This window comes from Lethenteron reissneri, chromosome 7, assembly GCF_015708825.2.
Source record: "Lethenteron reissneri isolate LAM-NWPU_2019-01 chromosome 7, ASM1570882v1, whole genome shotgun sequence".
Classification (NCBI taxonomy): domain Eukaryota; kingdom Metazoa; phylum Chordata; class Hyperoartia; order Petromyzontiformes; family Petromyzontidae; genus Lethenteron; species Lethenteron reissneri.
Window position 1 is genome coordinate 7,424,233 of NC_083785.1, and position 15,723 is coordinate 7,439,955.

General features: G+C 53.7%; 1 protein-coding gene across 1 annotated transcript in view; it reads left to right on the top strand.

Moving 5' to 3' along the window:
* Nucleotides 1-15,723, top strand: part of LOC133356800 (myc box-dependent-interacting protein 1-like) — a 29,749-nt gene continuing 14,026 nt past the window's right edge. Inside the window, exons 1-9 of the mRNA XM_061574496.1 lie at nt 1-140; nt 857-992; nt 6,671-6,751; nt 8,275-8,329; nt 9,814-9,908; nt 11,529-11,624; nt 13,138-13,245; nt 14,762-14,847; nt 15,472-15,547. Coding sequence (XP_061430480.1) covers nt 918-992; nt 6,671-6,751; nt 8,275-8,329; nt 9,814-9,908; nt 11,529-11,624; nt 13,138-13,245; nt 14,762-14,847; nt 15,472-15,547 — 672 coding nt within the window. The 5' untranslated portion in view covers nt 1-140; nt 857-917. The remainder of the gene's footprint in view (nt 141-856; nt 993-6,670; nt 6,752-8,274; nt 8,330-9,813; nt 9,909-11,528; nt 11,625-13,137; nt 13,246-14,761; nt 14,848-15,471; nt 15,548-15,723) is intronic.

The window sequence follows — 15,723 nt, forward strand, 5'->3', positions numbered from 1 at the left end:
GAACAGACACACTCCACACAACATACTCCATACAACATACAGACTTCACACATACACACTCCACACACATACACACTCCACACAGAACAGACACACTCCACACAGAACGGTCGGAGGGTATCGTGGTGTCTGGAGTGTTGGTGGGTGGATATGGTGGTGGGTGGAGTGTTGGTGGGTGGGTATGGTGATGGGTGGGTGGAGTGTTGGTGGGTGGATATGGTGGTGGGTATGGTGGTGGGTGGGGTGTTGGTGGGTGGGTATGGTGGTGGGTGGGTATAATGGCTGGAGTGTTGGTGGGTGTGGTGTTGGTGCGTGGGTATGGTGGTGGGTGGAGTGTTTGTGGGTATGGTGGTGGGTATGGTGGTGGGTGGGGTGTTGGTGGGTGGGTATGGTGGTGGGTGGAATGTTTGTGGATGGGTATGGTGGTGGGTGGGGTGTTGGTGGGTGGATATGGTGGTGGGTGGGGTGTTGATGGGTATGGTGGTGGGTATGGTGATGGGTGTGATGTTGGTGGGTGAGGTGTTGGTGGGTGGAGTGTTGGTGGGTGGGTATGGTGGTGGGTGGATATGGTGGTGGGTGAGTATAGTGGTGGGTGGGGTGTTGGTGAGTGGTTCTAGCGGTGGTAGTGGCTGGTGGGTATGGTGGTGGTGGCAGTGGAGGGTGGAAGTGGAGGGTGATTGGGAGGAAGTAGCAGCATCGTTCGAGGGGGTGTGAGTGCACGAGTGGGGAGGAGCGTGTGTGGTTCGTGGTGGTGGTGGCCGTTTCGAGGAAACGCTGTTGTTCCTGCCTCCACTGCCCTGCCCCACGGTCCACCCATCCCACCACCAAGACGCCTCCCCCCTCTTCTCTAGTGCAGGCAGCAGAGGCGAGCAGCTTCAGCAGCAGCAGCAGCTGTCTCAGCGGCGCGTCCGCTCGCCATGGCGGAGGGTTCCCCGCGCGCCGCTCTCTTCGCCAGGAACGTGCACAAGCACTGGAATCGTGCTCACGAGAAGGTAGGCGACGATGTGTCGCCGCCGAGTTTGTGCATTAGCTGGGTGGGTGGGTGGTTAGGTGGGTGGGTGTGTGGTTGGACGGATGAATGGGTAGCTGGGTAAGTGGATGGGAAGATAGTTGTATGGGGAGATAGTTGGATGGGCAGATAGTTGAATGGGCAGATAGTTGGATGGGTCGATAGTTGAATGGGGAGATAGTTGGATGGGTCGATAGTTGAATGGGCAGATAGTTGGATGGGCAGATGGTTGGATGGGTAGATATTTGGACGGGTCGATAGTTGGATCGGTAGATATTTGCACGGGTCGATAGTTCGATGGGTAGATATTTGAACCTGTAGATATTTGTACGGGTCGATAGTTGGATGGGTCGATAGTTGGATGGGTAGATAGTTTGATGGGTCGATAGTTGGATGGGAGATAGTTGGATGGGCAGATAGTTGAGTGGTAGGTGGATTAGTGGGTAAGGGCATGGATAAGTTGGGTTGTTGGGTAAGTGGTTGTGGGTGCCTCTGCATGGGTTGGTGAATGCAAGTAAAAACAGCTCCCTGCTGTGTGTGTGTATGGGTAGTTGAAGGGTATGTGGGTGGTTGAGTTCGTGACTGGTTGATTTCACACACACACACGTACGTGTGAATGTGTGAATGTGACTCGGGTGCTTGTGAGAGATTAAAGTTTGGACGGGGGCGGGTGGCGTGCCAGGAGTCAGCTGTGCTGCCGACCAACGCAGCGCGCCTGAGTTGAATTCTGAACCAGTTCTGGGCCTCCCTTAGATCGATTCGGCCTCAAACGAGTTACCTGCTGCGGCGTGAACACATCAGCACCGGGGAGACAAAGGCGGCTGAGCGCGGTGGCAACCACGCCACCGTCTCGTGCCCCGTTCCGATCTTAACTAACACTTGGCCCAATAGTCTTTGTGGGCTATATGGGGGACTTTGTCCTCATGTTGTGTGTGTGGGTGTAGTTTGGACAGATACACGTGTGTGTGTGTGTTTGTTTGGGTATGTTTAGGTCAGGGCAACAGTGTGTTTACGTGTGTCTCTGTGTGTTTGTGACAGTTTGCTTGTTTTGTGTGTGTGTGGCGGTGTATGTGTATTTGTGTGTGTGAGGAGCGATTATATCTGAACCGGTCATGGGCCTCATCTCCTAGGTCGACTCAGCCTCAAATGAGTAAGCAGGTGTGGTGCATAGACATCGCCACTCGGGAGACAAAGGCGGCCGGGCGTGGTGCTGGCCACCCATTCCCTCTTGTGCCGTGCTGGCCTTCATAGGTGCTCGCTAACAGTACTTGCCCCAACATTTCAAAGATAACAGTTCAAGGCTATATGGGGGATCTTTGTCTTTGTGTATCAGTGCGCACTGCGCTACGAACCCGGTGACCCGCGTTTCATTCCCACTCACGACCAATAACAGCGACGAAAATCTGAACCGGAACTGGGCCTCCCCTAGGTCGACTCAGCCTCAAATGAGTAAGCAGGTGTGGTGCATAGACATCGCCACTCGGGAGACAAAGGCGGTTGGGCGTGGTGCTGGCCACCCACCCCCTCGTGTACCCGTCCGGCCTTCATAAGTGCTTGCTAACAGCACTTGCCTCTACAGTCTGTTAAGGCTATCATTGTGCTTTGTGTGTGTTGGTGTGTGTGTGTGTTGGAGGGGGCGAGGGGGGTTTGTATATATGGTTGCTAGTACAGTATACGATGGGCATATGTAGGGAATCACGTGTACACTTGGACGCACACACACACGTCTATGCAATTTTGTATAGATATGTGGGGTGTGTGTGTGTGTGTCATCAACGTTGTCATTGTATGATTGTGATGTCATTGGGTGGTCACACATCCTGTGTGTGTGTAAATGTGCTTCTGTTTCCGCGTCTAATTCATGGAGCATTGTGGTCAGGCCGGGCCTACTGTCCCCGCCCAGAGACACGTTGAATTGCCATTACACAACTCCAAACAGAGATGGCTCACCAACCACCACCCTTACTTAGCTGGATCGCCCAGAGAGACAGAACAATGCATCACAACTTTTTTCATCAGCCAAAGCTACATATATTTTTCCGATTCCTGTTTAAAAAATGTACAAGGAATAAGGGCTATAGCCCGAAATGTCACCTATATAAATGTATTTTTCTTTTTAAACGAGGGGGTGCCCGTTCGATTTCCCGGCGCGGCAGTCGAATGAGCGGCATGAATGGGAAAACCGCCACAGTCAGTCGATCGGCACGCCGCGTGTGGTGCGGCAAAGTGCCCAACGCGAAAGAGTAGGCCAAATATCCCCCCAAGGAGCCCTCTAGAGCGCCCTCTGGTGGAGGCCTTTCCACCACCAGTGATGTGAGGACGCAATTGCAGGGCCGCGCCTTTAACTCTTGTAATTGTCTCCCAGCTTAAACGGGCGGCGTGGGAGGGGGTGGTGTAATTAATCAACGTTGGCCGCCCTAAGCCATTGCTGGAAATTCCACATTCCTATGACAGAGCCAGTATTTTCAAAGTCCATGAGACATAAAAAGGTGCTGAATTCCATGCAGTAACGTTTGTAGCAATTCCACAGTCCTACGACGGTGGCAAGTATATTCATATTCCATCAGATCGGGCAACAACTGTTGCTTTACCTGTATGTACGTTCTGGAAATTCCACATTCGTATGACACGGGGGTGGGGCAAGTCTTTTCGCAGTCCACTGGACAGAGCTGTAACTTGAATTTCTCGTAAATAAATTCCTTGTTCCGGGCGCCTCTCCCTAAAAATAATAATAAATAAACCATTCAGAGGCGAGCGTGGCGAATGGGCGTGATTGACACGAAAGGATGGGGCCCTAGCTTCTGGCTTCTGGCAGTACCAAAGCAAAAACACTGCGCCCAGAGAGCGAGAGAGAGGGGGGTGGGGATGGAGAGAGAGAGAGAGATGGGGAGGGGTGAGTGGGAGCGATTGGAAGGGAGAGAGTGGGGAGAGATGGAGGGATGCGGAGGGAGAGTGGGAGAGGTAGCGGAAGATGGGGATGGAGAGTGGTGGAGATGACAAGCGAGAGTGGGCGAGAGGGAGAGATGGGGAGGGGTGAGTGGGCGAGAGGGAGCGATGGGGAGGGGAGGGAGAGTGGGAGGGAGAGAGGGGGGGTCAGAGCTTGCTGGCCCTGTGGCTATCCGCATGCCATGAATTTTGCCGACTTGGCAGCGAGTCAACTCGCGCATTCTTTCACTGCACCGCGGTTCGTTCGCGGGCCGGCGATTATTTGGTTGATGGAGCGGTGGTGTTTATCGTCGTTGTTATGTCGTTGTGTTCTTATTGCGTTGCGTTTTAGCAAACCCCCCCCCCACCACAATCCTGAAATGCACGAATCTCAAAGTTGTTCGATTCAAACGAGAGAGAGTGTAGTCTCTCAATTACCAGCCCACCTTCAGTTTTTAAATCCTTTATATTAAGTTCGCTTGCTTGCGTGCTTGCTTGCTTGCTTGCGTGCTTGCTTGCTTGCTTACGACCGTGCAAATCTTTCGGTCGTTTTTTAACCCACTTCCCGTGATCCAATCGAGCTGACATTTTGCACACAGACTCGTTGTGCGAGACAATTAATGTTCGTGAAAAATGTTTTCAAAAATTTTACACTGTTTAGGGAAAACAAATTAAATATTTAGTTACCAATTGCTTAATACTGGCAGACAATCATCTGACCCATAGGTGGCAGCCATCTCAAGCCAGAGGACGAGAGGACTCTAGCCGCCACGCATATAAAGGATTTATAGTGAAAAACTTAGTTTTTACGGGTTTTTACGGGTTATCAGTGCGGGATTGGGTCGTCACTCCCTTGCCGGGCGACTATCTATAAATGCTCACCCTGCTGCACCCTGCCTCCCGTGATGCCGTGGGCGGTCGCGATACGGCTGCCGAACGATGTGGGTCGTGACGATAAATGATGATTCAGACGGCGAACGTCGTTGGGAGTGGGCAACAACAACAATGGGCGTCTTCTTGGTTCTTTCGGTAAAGTCACGTAGAAGGGAAATAATAAAATAATAAAAATAAAACATAATAAAATAATTCTCACGACGTTTCGGTCGAGAGGACAGACCTGTTCTCCACCTGAAGACGGCTGCTTGCATTGTGGCCGAAACGTCGTGAGAATTATTTTATTATGTTTTATTTTTATTATTTTATTACTTCCCTTCTACGTAACTTTACCGAAAGAACCAAGAAGATGAATCCCTGCAGTCCAGTCCCGAAAGCTTTAAATCGAAACAATGGGCGTGTTTGTTATCTTCATTTTTGAGTCGGTCGTTCCAACGAGCCGAGTCAGCACGGCCCGGCACACCGCATGGGGTGGAGGATTTAATAAGAGCGGCGGTTCAAGGCCAGAAAACACACACACACACATTCCTGCGTGAGGAAAGGGCCTGGGCACAGCACTAAACTCAACTTTTAATGTTTTTATTTTATCAGGTAAGGCCCACTGAGCTATGTAGCTCTTTTTCAGAAGCGACCTGGCCACCACAAGTGATGGCTCAACGAAGTGACTTGTCACGTGAAAATTTATAGCAGCCAAATACTCTAAACGCGTTTCAAAATGTTGAGAGAATAACCAGAGGACCCGGATAAATATCCACGTGACCACGGGGAGAGAGACACGCAAACACCAAATATACAGCAGGCGTCAGGGTCTGGATCGAACCCACGACCTCCTGTATACCAGGCGAGGTAGTTAACATCTCCTAGCCACCGTGGCGCCACAATTGTAGACTGTGTTGCAAGCCGCAGTGGTTATCGTACCACCACCTGTAGTGACCACAGCAAACAGCACTGGACGCCAGGGCCACTGCTCACCGCTCACTGCCCACACCAGCCACAACCGATGTTCGCCAGCGTCTGACGCTTATCACTCACAACTCGGGTTATATATTTGCCACCCGTGGATTGTGCTAACCACGAACAGCACCGCTCACAATCCACAGCCGATGTCACCAACTGTCTGACATCACTCACCACCATTCGCCACTCGCCACCCAGTTCGCATCATTCACCACTTACCAACCACGCCACTCGCCACCGCTGCACACTATACCACCATTACCCACTATTAACTACTACCACCACCACATCCACCACCACCAACAACACCAACCGCCATTCGCCACTAAGTGGCGGTGACGTCACCACGACGCTTGTGCCAGGCTATGTGCACCTTGAGGCCACGGGAAGTGTAGTGTCGAACGCCCGCTGGCAGGATGTCAAGGGGCAGACCCAGGTGCCACGGGTTGACTGACCGAGATGACTGGCTGATGGACCACCTGTGCCCCCTACTGTGCCAACTTGCTGTGCTTTAGCCACCCGGCGCTCCGCTCGTTGTTGTGAGCGTCGCTCCTTCGCCCTCCATTGTTGCTGGAGGGCGACTGCCTCCAACTGCCCAGTAGTGTCCTTTACGAGCTTCCTCCACAGAGGCCGATCTTGACACCGCTGGTACCAGTCACCGGCAAGTCCACTCAGCTCGACGTCCTCCTGTACCACATCACTCCATGCACCACCACTCAGCGTGCCACCACCACTCCACATCTCACCACCACTCAACCACCCCTGGTGCATGCCTTTCGAGCATAAATCCCCCTCGATCGCTGACTCTCAATCGTCGCTCTCAGTCGCCACTCTCCTAATAGCCTATCATGTTTCACCCGCCCCCCCCCCCCCCCCCCGTGGAAGGTTTTGCAAAGACTTGGCAAGGCCGACGAGACGAGGGACGAGCAGTTTGAGCAGCTGGCACAGAACTTTGCACAACAACAGGTAACCGTGTGTGTGTGAGCGCGTGATCGGGACTCGCCGATGGCTGGCACCGGCGGTGTCAGACAACATCGGCCTCTGTGGAGGAGGCGGAGGCTCGTGAAAGACGCTGCTGCCGAGCAGTCGGAGGCAGCCGCCCTCCGGCAACAACGGAGGGCAGAGAAGCGGCGCTCACAACAACGAGCGGAGCGCCGGGCGGCTAAAAGGCGGCAAGTTGGCACAGTGCGGAGCCCAGGCGGTGCATTTGGCAGTCATCCCAGTCAGTTAACCCATGGCACCTGGGTCTGTCCCATGACCTCCTGCCAGCGAGCCTTTGATAATTCACACGATGGCTTCGAAGTGTACCTAGCCTGGCACAACGCCGTCGTCAAATCTCCGTGAGTTCGTGGTCAACGGCGACTGTTGTCAACGTGTCTGAGGCTCGCCTAGATTAAGTTCAGCCTCAAAAGACTACCTTGAGCGTTTTGTGAACGTCCGCAATGGTGGCATCGAATGGGCGGAGACGTTGAGCTGGTCGCATGGGTAGTGACTGACTCGGAGACACTAAGAGTAGGAGGCACTCTGTTTATTAGCATGGCCTGACAGTAACACTTAGTAACTACGGCTCCCAGTCAGGACGGCTGGTAGACTGCCTGACTGACGACGCCGAGACGGTGAAGGCTGCAGCAGCAGCACGACGGGGACCCACCCCACTCCACACGACAGCCCCGAGCTCCCCTCCCGGGGCCCCTCTTATACCGCCAGCGTGGCCTACTGGCTCCGCCCCCGGTCACGCCCCCTTCTGGAACCTACCAGCGGGTTCTCGGTGTGCCACTTCCGTGACCCTTCCCCTAGAGCCCTCTCTGGTCTATCACGTGACCTGCTGTCAGCCAGGGCTGCTGCAAGCTGCAGATGCCCTTCCCCGCCAGCAGCCAGCGCTATGCTGCTACGTGACCGATTCTATGTCACTGCACATGGACAAGTGCCATACCAACCATTTGGTGATCCACTGCTGGTTGAGGGCTACCGATGTTAGCCATGGCCACATGGCCTTGAAACAAATGTGGGTCTGTGGGTTTGTACGTAGCACAGCGCCCTAACCGCTCGCATGCACACACACACACAAAAACAGAAGATCCCTAGAATAACCTAGAACAGACTGTTATGGCAAGTGCTTCTAGCGGGCACTTATGAAGGCCGGCATGGCACACGAGGGGGTGTGTGGCCAGCACTACGCCCGGCCGCCTTAGTCTCTCTAGTGGCGATGTTTACACACCGCACCAGGTACTCATTTGAGGCTGAGTCGACCTAGAGGAGGCCCAGGACCGGTTCAGATAATCGTCACTGGGTGTTGGCCGTGAGCGGGAATCAAACTCAGGACGCCAGGTTCGTAGCGCAGGGTGCTAACTGCTGTACCACCCCCTCCCTCACCCCCCACAAAGACACACAAACGTACACACACGTGAATATGTACACAAGCAATTTCTCCGAGTTTCCAGGCAAGAGGGCATTTTATGAGCACATCCTGATGCTGTGGTCCATTGCAGACAGAGAGCAGCAGACTGACCAGGGATCTCCGGGCTTACCTGGCCTCTATCAAAGGTGAGATGATGAAACACATGACCGGCATCATAATAATAATCATAATGCCCTCAATGTATCTACTGAGTCTGAAGACTCTCTCTCGCGAGGGTCCTGCATTCCCCTTGTTTGCTCAATTCCGTTATCAATTGTGTGGCCTCATATGGGAAGAAACCGGAGTGCCCGGATAAGTAAGCGAAAGAAAAAAAAACTGCGCGCAAAACTCTGCACGGCAATGGAATCCGTTTGCTGACGGCAGCCCCGGCGACGGATTCGGGAATCAATCGCTGGTGCTGCCACCTTCGGGATGCCACATCATGCCCCGAGCACTCGCCCCCATGCGGCTCAAGCCTGCTTCGCCTCCACGACTCGCTGCGATCACGGCGCATTCGGGGCAGCGCGCATTCACGAACAAATGCACAGATTCCCCACCCCCCTCATGTAGCCTTCAACAGGGACCTATGAAGGCCTGGTACATGGGCACACGAGGTTGTTGGTGGCCAGCACCACGCCCGGCCTCCTTTGTCTCTCCAGTGTTGATGATTAAACACTACACTCGGCACTCATTTGAGGCTGAGTCGAGGACCGGTTCAGATAATCGTCACCGGGAGTGGCCGTTGAGCTCATGCAGACTTTTGGGGCAAGTGCTGTTAGCGAGTACCTGTGAAGGCCGCCTTTGTCTCCCTAGTGGCGATGTTTACACACCGCACCAGGTGTTCCCCATAACACAACAACAAACGCCACTCACCACTAAATGGCGGTGACGTCACCACGGCGCCTGTGCCAGGCTAGGTGCACTTTGAGGCCACGTGAAGTGTCGAACGCCCGTTGGCAGGACGTCATGGGACAGACCCAGGTGCCATGGGTTGACTGACCGAGATGACTGGCAGATGCACCACCTGTGCCCCCCACCGTGGCAACACACAAACACACGCACACCAACGCCTCTGTGAGTGGGGTTCTTACGCAGCCAGGCAGTCATCGCAGGTCTGCAACAGTCACAGCCAACAGAGGAAATCGCTGTTTCACTTTTACAAGGAGCTCGCAACGAGCCAGGCGGAAACATCTGGGATTCTTAGGGTTCACTGTTGATGCAATCGACGCCTTTCCATCAAAGCGTTCGAGTTTTACCGACTGGCGGCACGCTAAACGAACGCGACATCAGCACCGCACCCTGGCCCTGCTTGGCCCCCCCCCCCCCCCCGATCCAGAATCCGATTTCTTTGTGAGGTCAGCATCACACTGTTTTGGCTCAGGCTCAGCACGGCAAAACCCGTACCGCGAGGATGCTGCACTGGCTCGGTTCGGATGTGCCAGTGGAAGAGGGGTATTTGGGTTTCTATATTAGTCTGTGAGTCTCTGTGCAAATCGATGGGTCTCTGTGCAAGTCGATGGGTCTCTGTGAAAGTCGATGAGTCTTTATGCGAGTCGATGGGTCTTTATGCAATTCGATGAGTCTCCGTGCAAGCCGACGGTCCGCGTGCGTGTGTGCGATGTGCGCGCAGCTCTGCACGAATCGAGCGGCCGTCTCTGGGAGTCGTTGCTGCTGCTGAGCGAGGAGGATTGGCCCGAGAGGGAAACACTCAGCAGGATCGCTGAGGTATGCGGAGCGCACCGCCACTTGAGCAAATTCATCAGGTCAAGGTCAAAAGGTCATCGCGGCCATTCCAATGATGATGTCACCGCGCCCCGCAGTTGCTTGCTTCCTTCGGCCGGATGCCGTGCTTGTTGTTACGTTGACGCTTGACCTTTCAAGGTCCGATCTTGCACTCTTTCAGCCACCACTCTCATCTGGATTAAGGTCTACTTCGCCTTGTTACAGATGACACATGCCTCAAGGACCGGTCTTACAGTACCACCACTCTCAATCTTCTCCTCAGTCGCCAACCTTCCTCCCCTACCCAGCACGCCACGTGTCCCGCCCATCACAACCTCCTCCTCCTCCTGATTATATCAACAGCACTTTCCTGTTACAAATGTCCAAGTTGTTTACGTGCCCTGCCATGAGGTTCCCAGAATTTGTGTTTCGAAGAGCAGAAGTTTATCTTGTGAAGTCCATTCCTTTGACATTGCACATACCTCAAATGCTGTTTATTTTTTAAACGGTGCCAGTGTGGTAGCTGGCGCATTGCGCTATGAATCCGGTAACCTGGGTTACATTTCTGTCTTTTGACTTAAAACTTTCGTGACTGCAGGAATTCATGTTTTTTGGTTCTTTCGGTAAAGTCACATAGATAATAAAAAAGAAATACAGTAAATAAAAATAAATAAAAAACACTAATGTAGACTGTAGCCTGGTTATTAAGCGGACGGCGTGTCGTGTTCGTACGTTGAATACACCCCGCGGTGATAGCCAGGGCATGGCGACGATAAGGATGATGACTGACGACGATATAAGAACATCCTCTTTGGTTCTTTCGGTAAAGTCACGTAGGCAGCAAAATATCACGATGTTTTGATCGCAACACAAGCGGGTCGTCCTCAGGTGGAAAAAATAATCCAGCAGTGTAACTGCTGAACCCGCTAAATGATCAAGTTCAAAATGGAGCAGTCTTAGCCTCTCTAAGATTAGCGATAGGCTAGTCTTGAACAAATCAAGATTGACGATATAGGAATAGGTTTTATCCTTTCTGGCAATAACACATTCCTGCGGAGGGAGCTGGTAGGAACGTTGGGTTGCTCGGTCAATGGCCAGGGTCAATGGTGGCGTGGTGTATTCCGCAAATATGCCCGACTGTGAGGGCGGGCACAAGCCGGCGTGAGTAGGTTAAACGTTGAGTTTTATAAGGGCACCACGGGGTGACCAGCCCCTCCCCACCCAGCCCCAGCCCTCCCACCCCCCACCTAGCCCCACCCTCCCCACCCAGCCCCTCCCCACCCTCCCCACCTAGCCCCTCTCCACCCTCCCCACCTAGCCCCTCCCCACCCTCCCCTCCCCTCTCCACCCAGCCCCACCCTCCCCAGCCAGCCAGCCCCTCCCCACCCTCCCCTCCCCACCCAGCCCCTCCCTCCCCACCCAGCCCCTCCCTGCACGACGGACGGACGAACACATTAATCCCCTGTGGGCTGGTGGAACCAGTGGGTTCCTACCAGTAAAACGGCTGTGTTAAGATGTTCGACCTTTTGCAAGGAATCCCGTCTGTATTGACCAAACAAAAAAATCCATCAGCGATGGTGACGATGACGATGATCATGACGATGATCTCGTCTCTGCGCGCAGACCACGGAGCTGCTATGGGAGGACTACCACCAGAAGCTCTGGGACCAGACCCTGCCCGCTCTGGAGACCCACCAGGCTCCCTTCGGCGACGTCAAGGTGCCAAGCCTTGTCCGTGTGCACCCGTGGCCTTCCCACCGCTTCTCCCTCGCGTCGTATCGAGCAATGCATGAACTCTAGTTGCGTAATGATGACTATGAGCGGATACACGCTATGCCGTCCTCACTCATCTAGAGAGTGCTTGTTTAAGAGTGTTTGGCTACTGGTCGCTTCTGAAAAAAAAATCTATATAGCTCGGTGGGCCTTTACCCGGTAAATTTTTTTTTTTTACAGTATCTGTCCCTCCACATCAGGCGGCGCTCTGGGAGCGGTGGCGCAGCGGTTAGCGCACCACCACCACGCCACGACCAACGTCGGTGATGATTATCTCAACCGGTCATGGGCCTCCCCCTAGGTCGACTCAGCCTCAAATGAGTACCTGGTGCGGTGCGTAAACATCGCCGCTAGGGAGACAAAGGCGGCCGGCCATGGTGTTGGCCACCCACCCCCTCGTGTGCCGTGCTGGTTTCCATAGATACTCGCGAACAGCACTTGCTCCAACAGTCTGCTAAGGCTATACATGGGATCTTTGTCTTTGTGTGTGTATGTGTGAGAGCGAGAGAGAGGCAGCACGTGTGTATGGCTGTATGTGTGAGAATGTGTGCGTGAGTGAGTGCTGCGCGTGATCATTGATTTTATTCTGGGAGTCGGAGCCATTCTCTGTTTGCCTTGGGGTGCGACAAGGATGTCCTCTGGCCCCTGGACTATTTAACTTGTTTTTTTTCAACCACAGTTAAAGAAGCTTTCCATGGCTCTGCCAATGGAATTTCCATCTGGCACGGGTACAGTGGGAGGCTGATCGATGCCCGGGTGCGGTCGCAGGATGGCTCCCTTACTGATGAACCGTCTTATGTGTGCTGATGAGCCGGTAAATTACTGCTCGCTCTGAAAAGCCGTTGCAGACTTTGTTTTCCGAACCTGGAGTGCACCGCTAAGGGATGGACCCTTACCACAAGCCCCACCAAGACAAATCACCAGGCTGGACACTTTGTGGCATTCGACATTCTGACCCCTCGGCTCTCCATGAGTAACGGAGTGTGCTTGTAGAGAGGGGGGTGGTGGAGTTTCCCCATACATGGGCAGTGAGCCCATCACCCAGCGCCGGGTTTGTCTTGTTCTCAATCGGCGGGGCGGCACCGTCTCGCCGGCGACACTGCAACGCCGGTGAGGAAGCTGTGTGGCGAAGCTCCGAAATTATTCGGCAACAATTATGCCCTCTCTTATCTGCGCTTGCGAAATGCGCGACCCCCTTTTTGAGGAAGCCGTGTGGCGGCTGGAGACATCCTCGGTTTAACCAGACTGGATTACCGCACGAGGAGCTCGCAGATTCTCCAACGATCTGGACACCGTCCCATCGGCGAGCTCCTCCGGCGGGCGAGGCTACGTTGGCTGGGTCACGTGTCGCGCGTGCCCAGCCACCGCACGCTCGAAGCAGCTTCCGTTTGGCCGGTTAGAGGGGCTGGCTTACCGGGCTTGGCACGGGCGTCTCCCTCGGTGTTTGCGTGCGGCTTAGGCCAGGATGTCGAAACGGGCGCGCAAGCTGGTGGATGTCGACGGGGCCCGGCATCACCTGCAGGCCCTGCAGGCCGGCAAGAAGCGCGACGAGGCCAAGATATCCAAGGTGGGGGTGGGGGGGCGCCTCGGTGAAACATTTACGAACAAACAAAACGGTTTAACACGCAGTAGGCTTTCGCGAACCAATATTATTTGTGATAAAGGTTTTTTTTTTTTGGGGTTAGGTCAGGTAAATATAAATATATGTCGTTAACCCACCACCAACCGGTACGGCCAATTAGTAAGCTTTGTCACGTAAACAAAACGTGCCAATTACTTACTAGTTCAGCACACCGATGTGTTGGTGAGTAAAATTGTAAATCTCGTGGGTTTACTCTCCAACACACCGGTGTGCTGAAGTAGTAACTACCTCGCACTTTTTATTTTACACGTGACAACCCTTACCAATTGTGTCGTGTCGCGTGGTGGCGGGGTTAACGGCACGTTTAAATTTACGCGATCCAACCCAAGAAACCTTCATTATGAACAAATAAAGGCATTCGCAAAGCTTGCCGGCGCGACTCTAACCGCCACCGGCGCCGACGATGACATCGCCGTTGGTGGGTGAGTGGGTAAACGGTCTAGACGGCGAGAGAGCGAGTGAACGAGCGAGCGAGCGAGGTCAGTTTTAGGTTTTGCGTTTTATTCGTGTCGTCAGGTAAGGACGCACAGCCGGGAGGGGTCGCGTTCGAGTGAAGCGACCCTGGGTCAAAGAAGTGACAAGAAGGAGAGCGATTTAAAGTTGCAGCAATTAAGTGAATAGTGAAACACAACAAAGTCAACCGCTTCGCGTGAGAAATTAAACACCTTGCGCTAAAATATAAATCGGTGTTAAATACTAATAGTTCCTGTAAGTGTAAGTTGGCCCGCGGCGAATTATTTTCAGGCCGATAATAGCACAATTAAAAATCCAGGTACAGCAACATTAAACAGAAGTAGGTTGTCTCAAATGCCAAGGAGATGGACTTTGTATGTATGTTTAACTTCTTTCACACTGTACGTAGCCAACCGTGCTAATCGTTGGCAGCTTTGCCAAGAACTGCATCTGGTGCCATGTGTCGCATTCACAGGGGGTAGACACGAGATAGACACGAGATAGACCACGGCATGCCACGACATTCACAAGTTCCTGGTTTTCTGCGCGTCTGTCCGTGTATGACGCAGGGGAAGCGGTAGTGCAGCGATGCAGCGCCGCGCTACATATCCCGTGACCCGGGTTCGATTCCCGCTCACGGCCACCAACACCAGTGACGATTATCTGAACTGGTCCTGCGCCTCCCCTAGCTCGATTCAGCCTTAAATGAGTGAACATCAGGATTGCGGGACAAAAGCGGCTGGGCATGGTGCTGGCCACTCACGCCCTCGTGCGCACGATGGTGCAAGTTGATTAAATACCCCCCATCTGTTCCAAAAAGTCTGGCCAGCGTGGGGGAGCAGGCCAAAGTGCCGTCTGGAGGAGGATCTCCAGAGCTGCCTCCGAGCAGGATGCTCTTCCACCAGCTGCTGCTCAAGCGAGCAGTTGCAGGGCTGCGCCCTTTGCCTTGACCCTCGTGACGAGGTTGCACTGCTGTTGCTCGTTCCAGGCTGAGGAGGACTTGCAGAAGGCCCAGCGAGTCTTCGAGGAGATCAACTCGGAGCTCCAGGACGAGCTGCCGGCGTTGTTTACCAGGTGGACACAACCGCTACGATCATCCTCTCCCTGACGCGCTGTGACCCTACGACCCTTTTCCCGTTCCCGCCCCCGCCCGCAAAGGCGCAATCGCGTGTGTGCGTGTGCCACTAACTTGCCGATGACTGGTACCAGCGATTGTCAAGATCGGCCTCTGTGGAAGAGGCTCGTGAAGGACGCTGCTACTGGGCAGTTGGAGGCAGTCGCCTTCCAGCAACAACGGAGGGCGGAGGAGCGACGCTCACAACGAGCGGAGCGCCGGGTGGCTAAAGCACAGCAAGTTGGCACAGTAGGGGGTACAGGTGGTGCATCAGCCAGTCATATCAATCATCTCAGTCAGTCGACCCATGGCATCTGGGTCTGTCCGTGTGACCTCCTGCCAGCGGGCGTTTGACACTTCACGTGGTCTTAACGTGCACATAGCCTGGCACAAGCACCGTGGTGACATCACCAACACTTAGTGGCGAATGGCGGTTGTTGTTGTTGTATGCCACTAAGGAGACAAAGGCGGCTGGGGTGGTGCTGGCCACCCACCTCCTCGCGTGCCATGTCGGCACGCTAACAGCACTTGCCCCAACAGTCTGTTAAGGCTACACGGGGGGGTGTTTGCCTTTGTCTTTGCAGTCGTGTCAGTGTGTACGTGAACACTCTGCAAAGCATGGCTGGTGTGGAAGAGAATGTGTATACAGAGCTGAGCAAGGTAGGAGGCAATCATCCGCATCATCGTCATCATTATCATCATTGTCATCACTAATCACCATCGTCATCACTCCATTGCTTAATATTAATACCATTTCATAGTCATCATCATAGTAGATAAATAATCATCACCTGTCACTCCATTGCATCATCTTCATCATCCCTGCACTCTGAGTA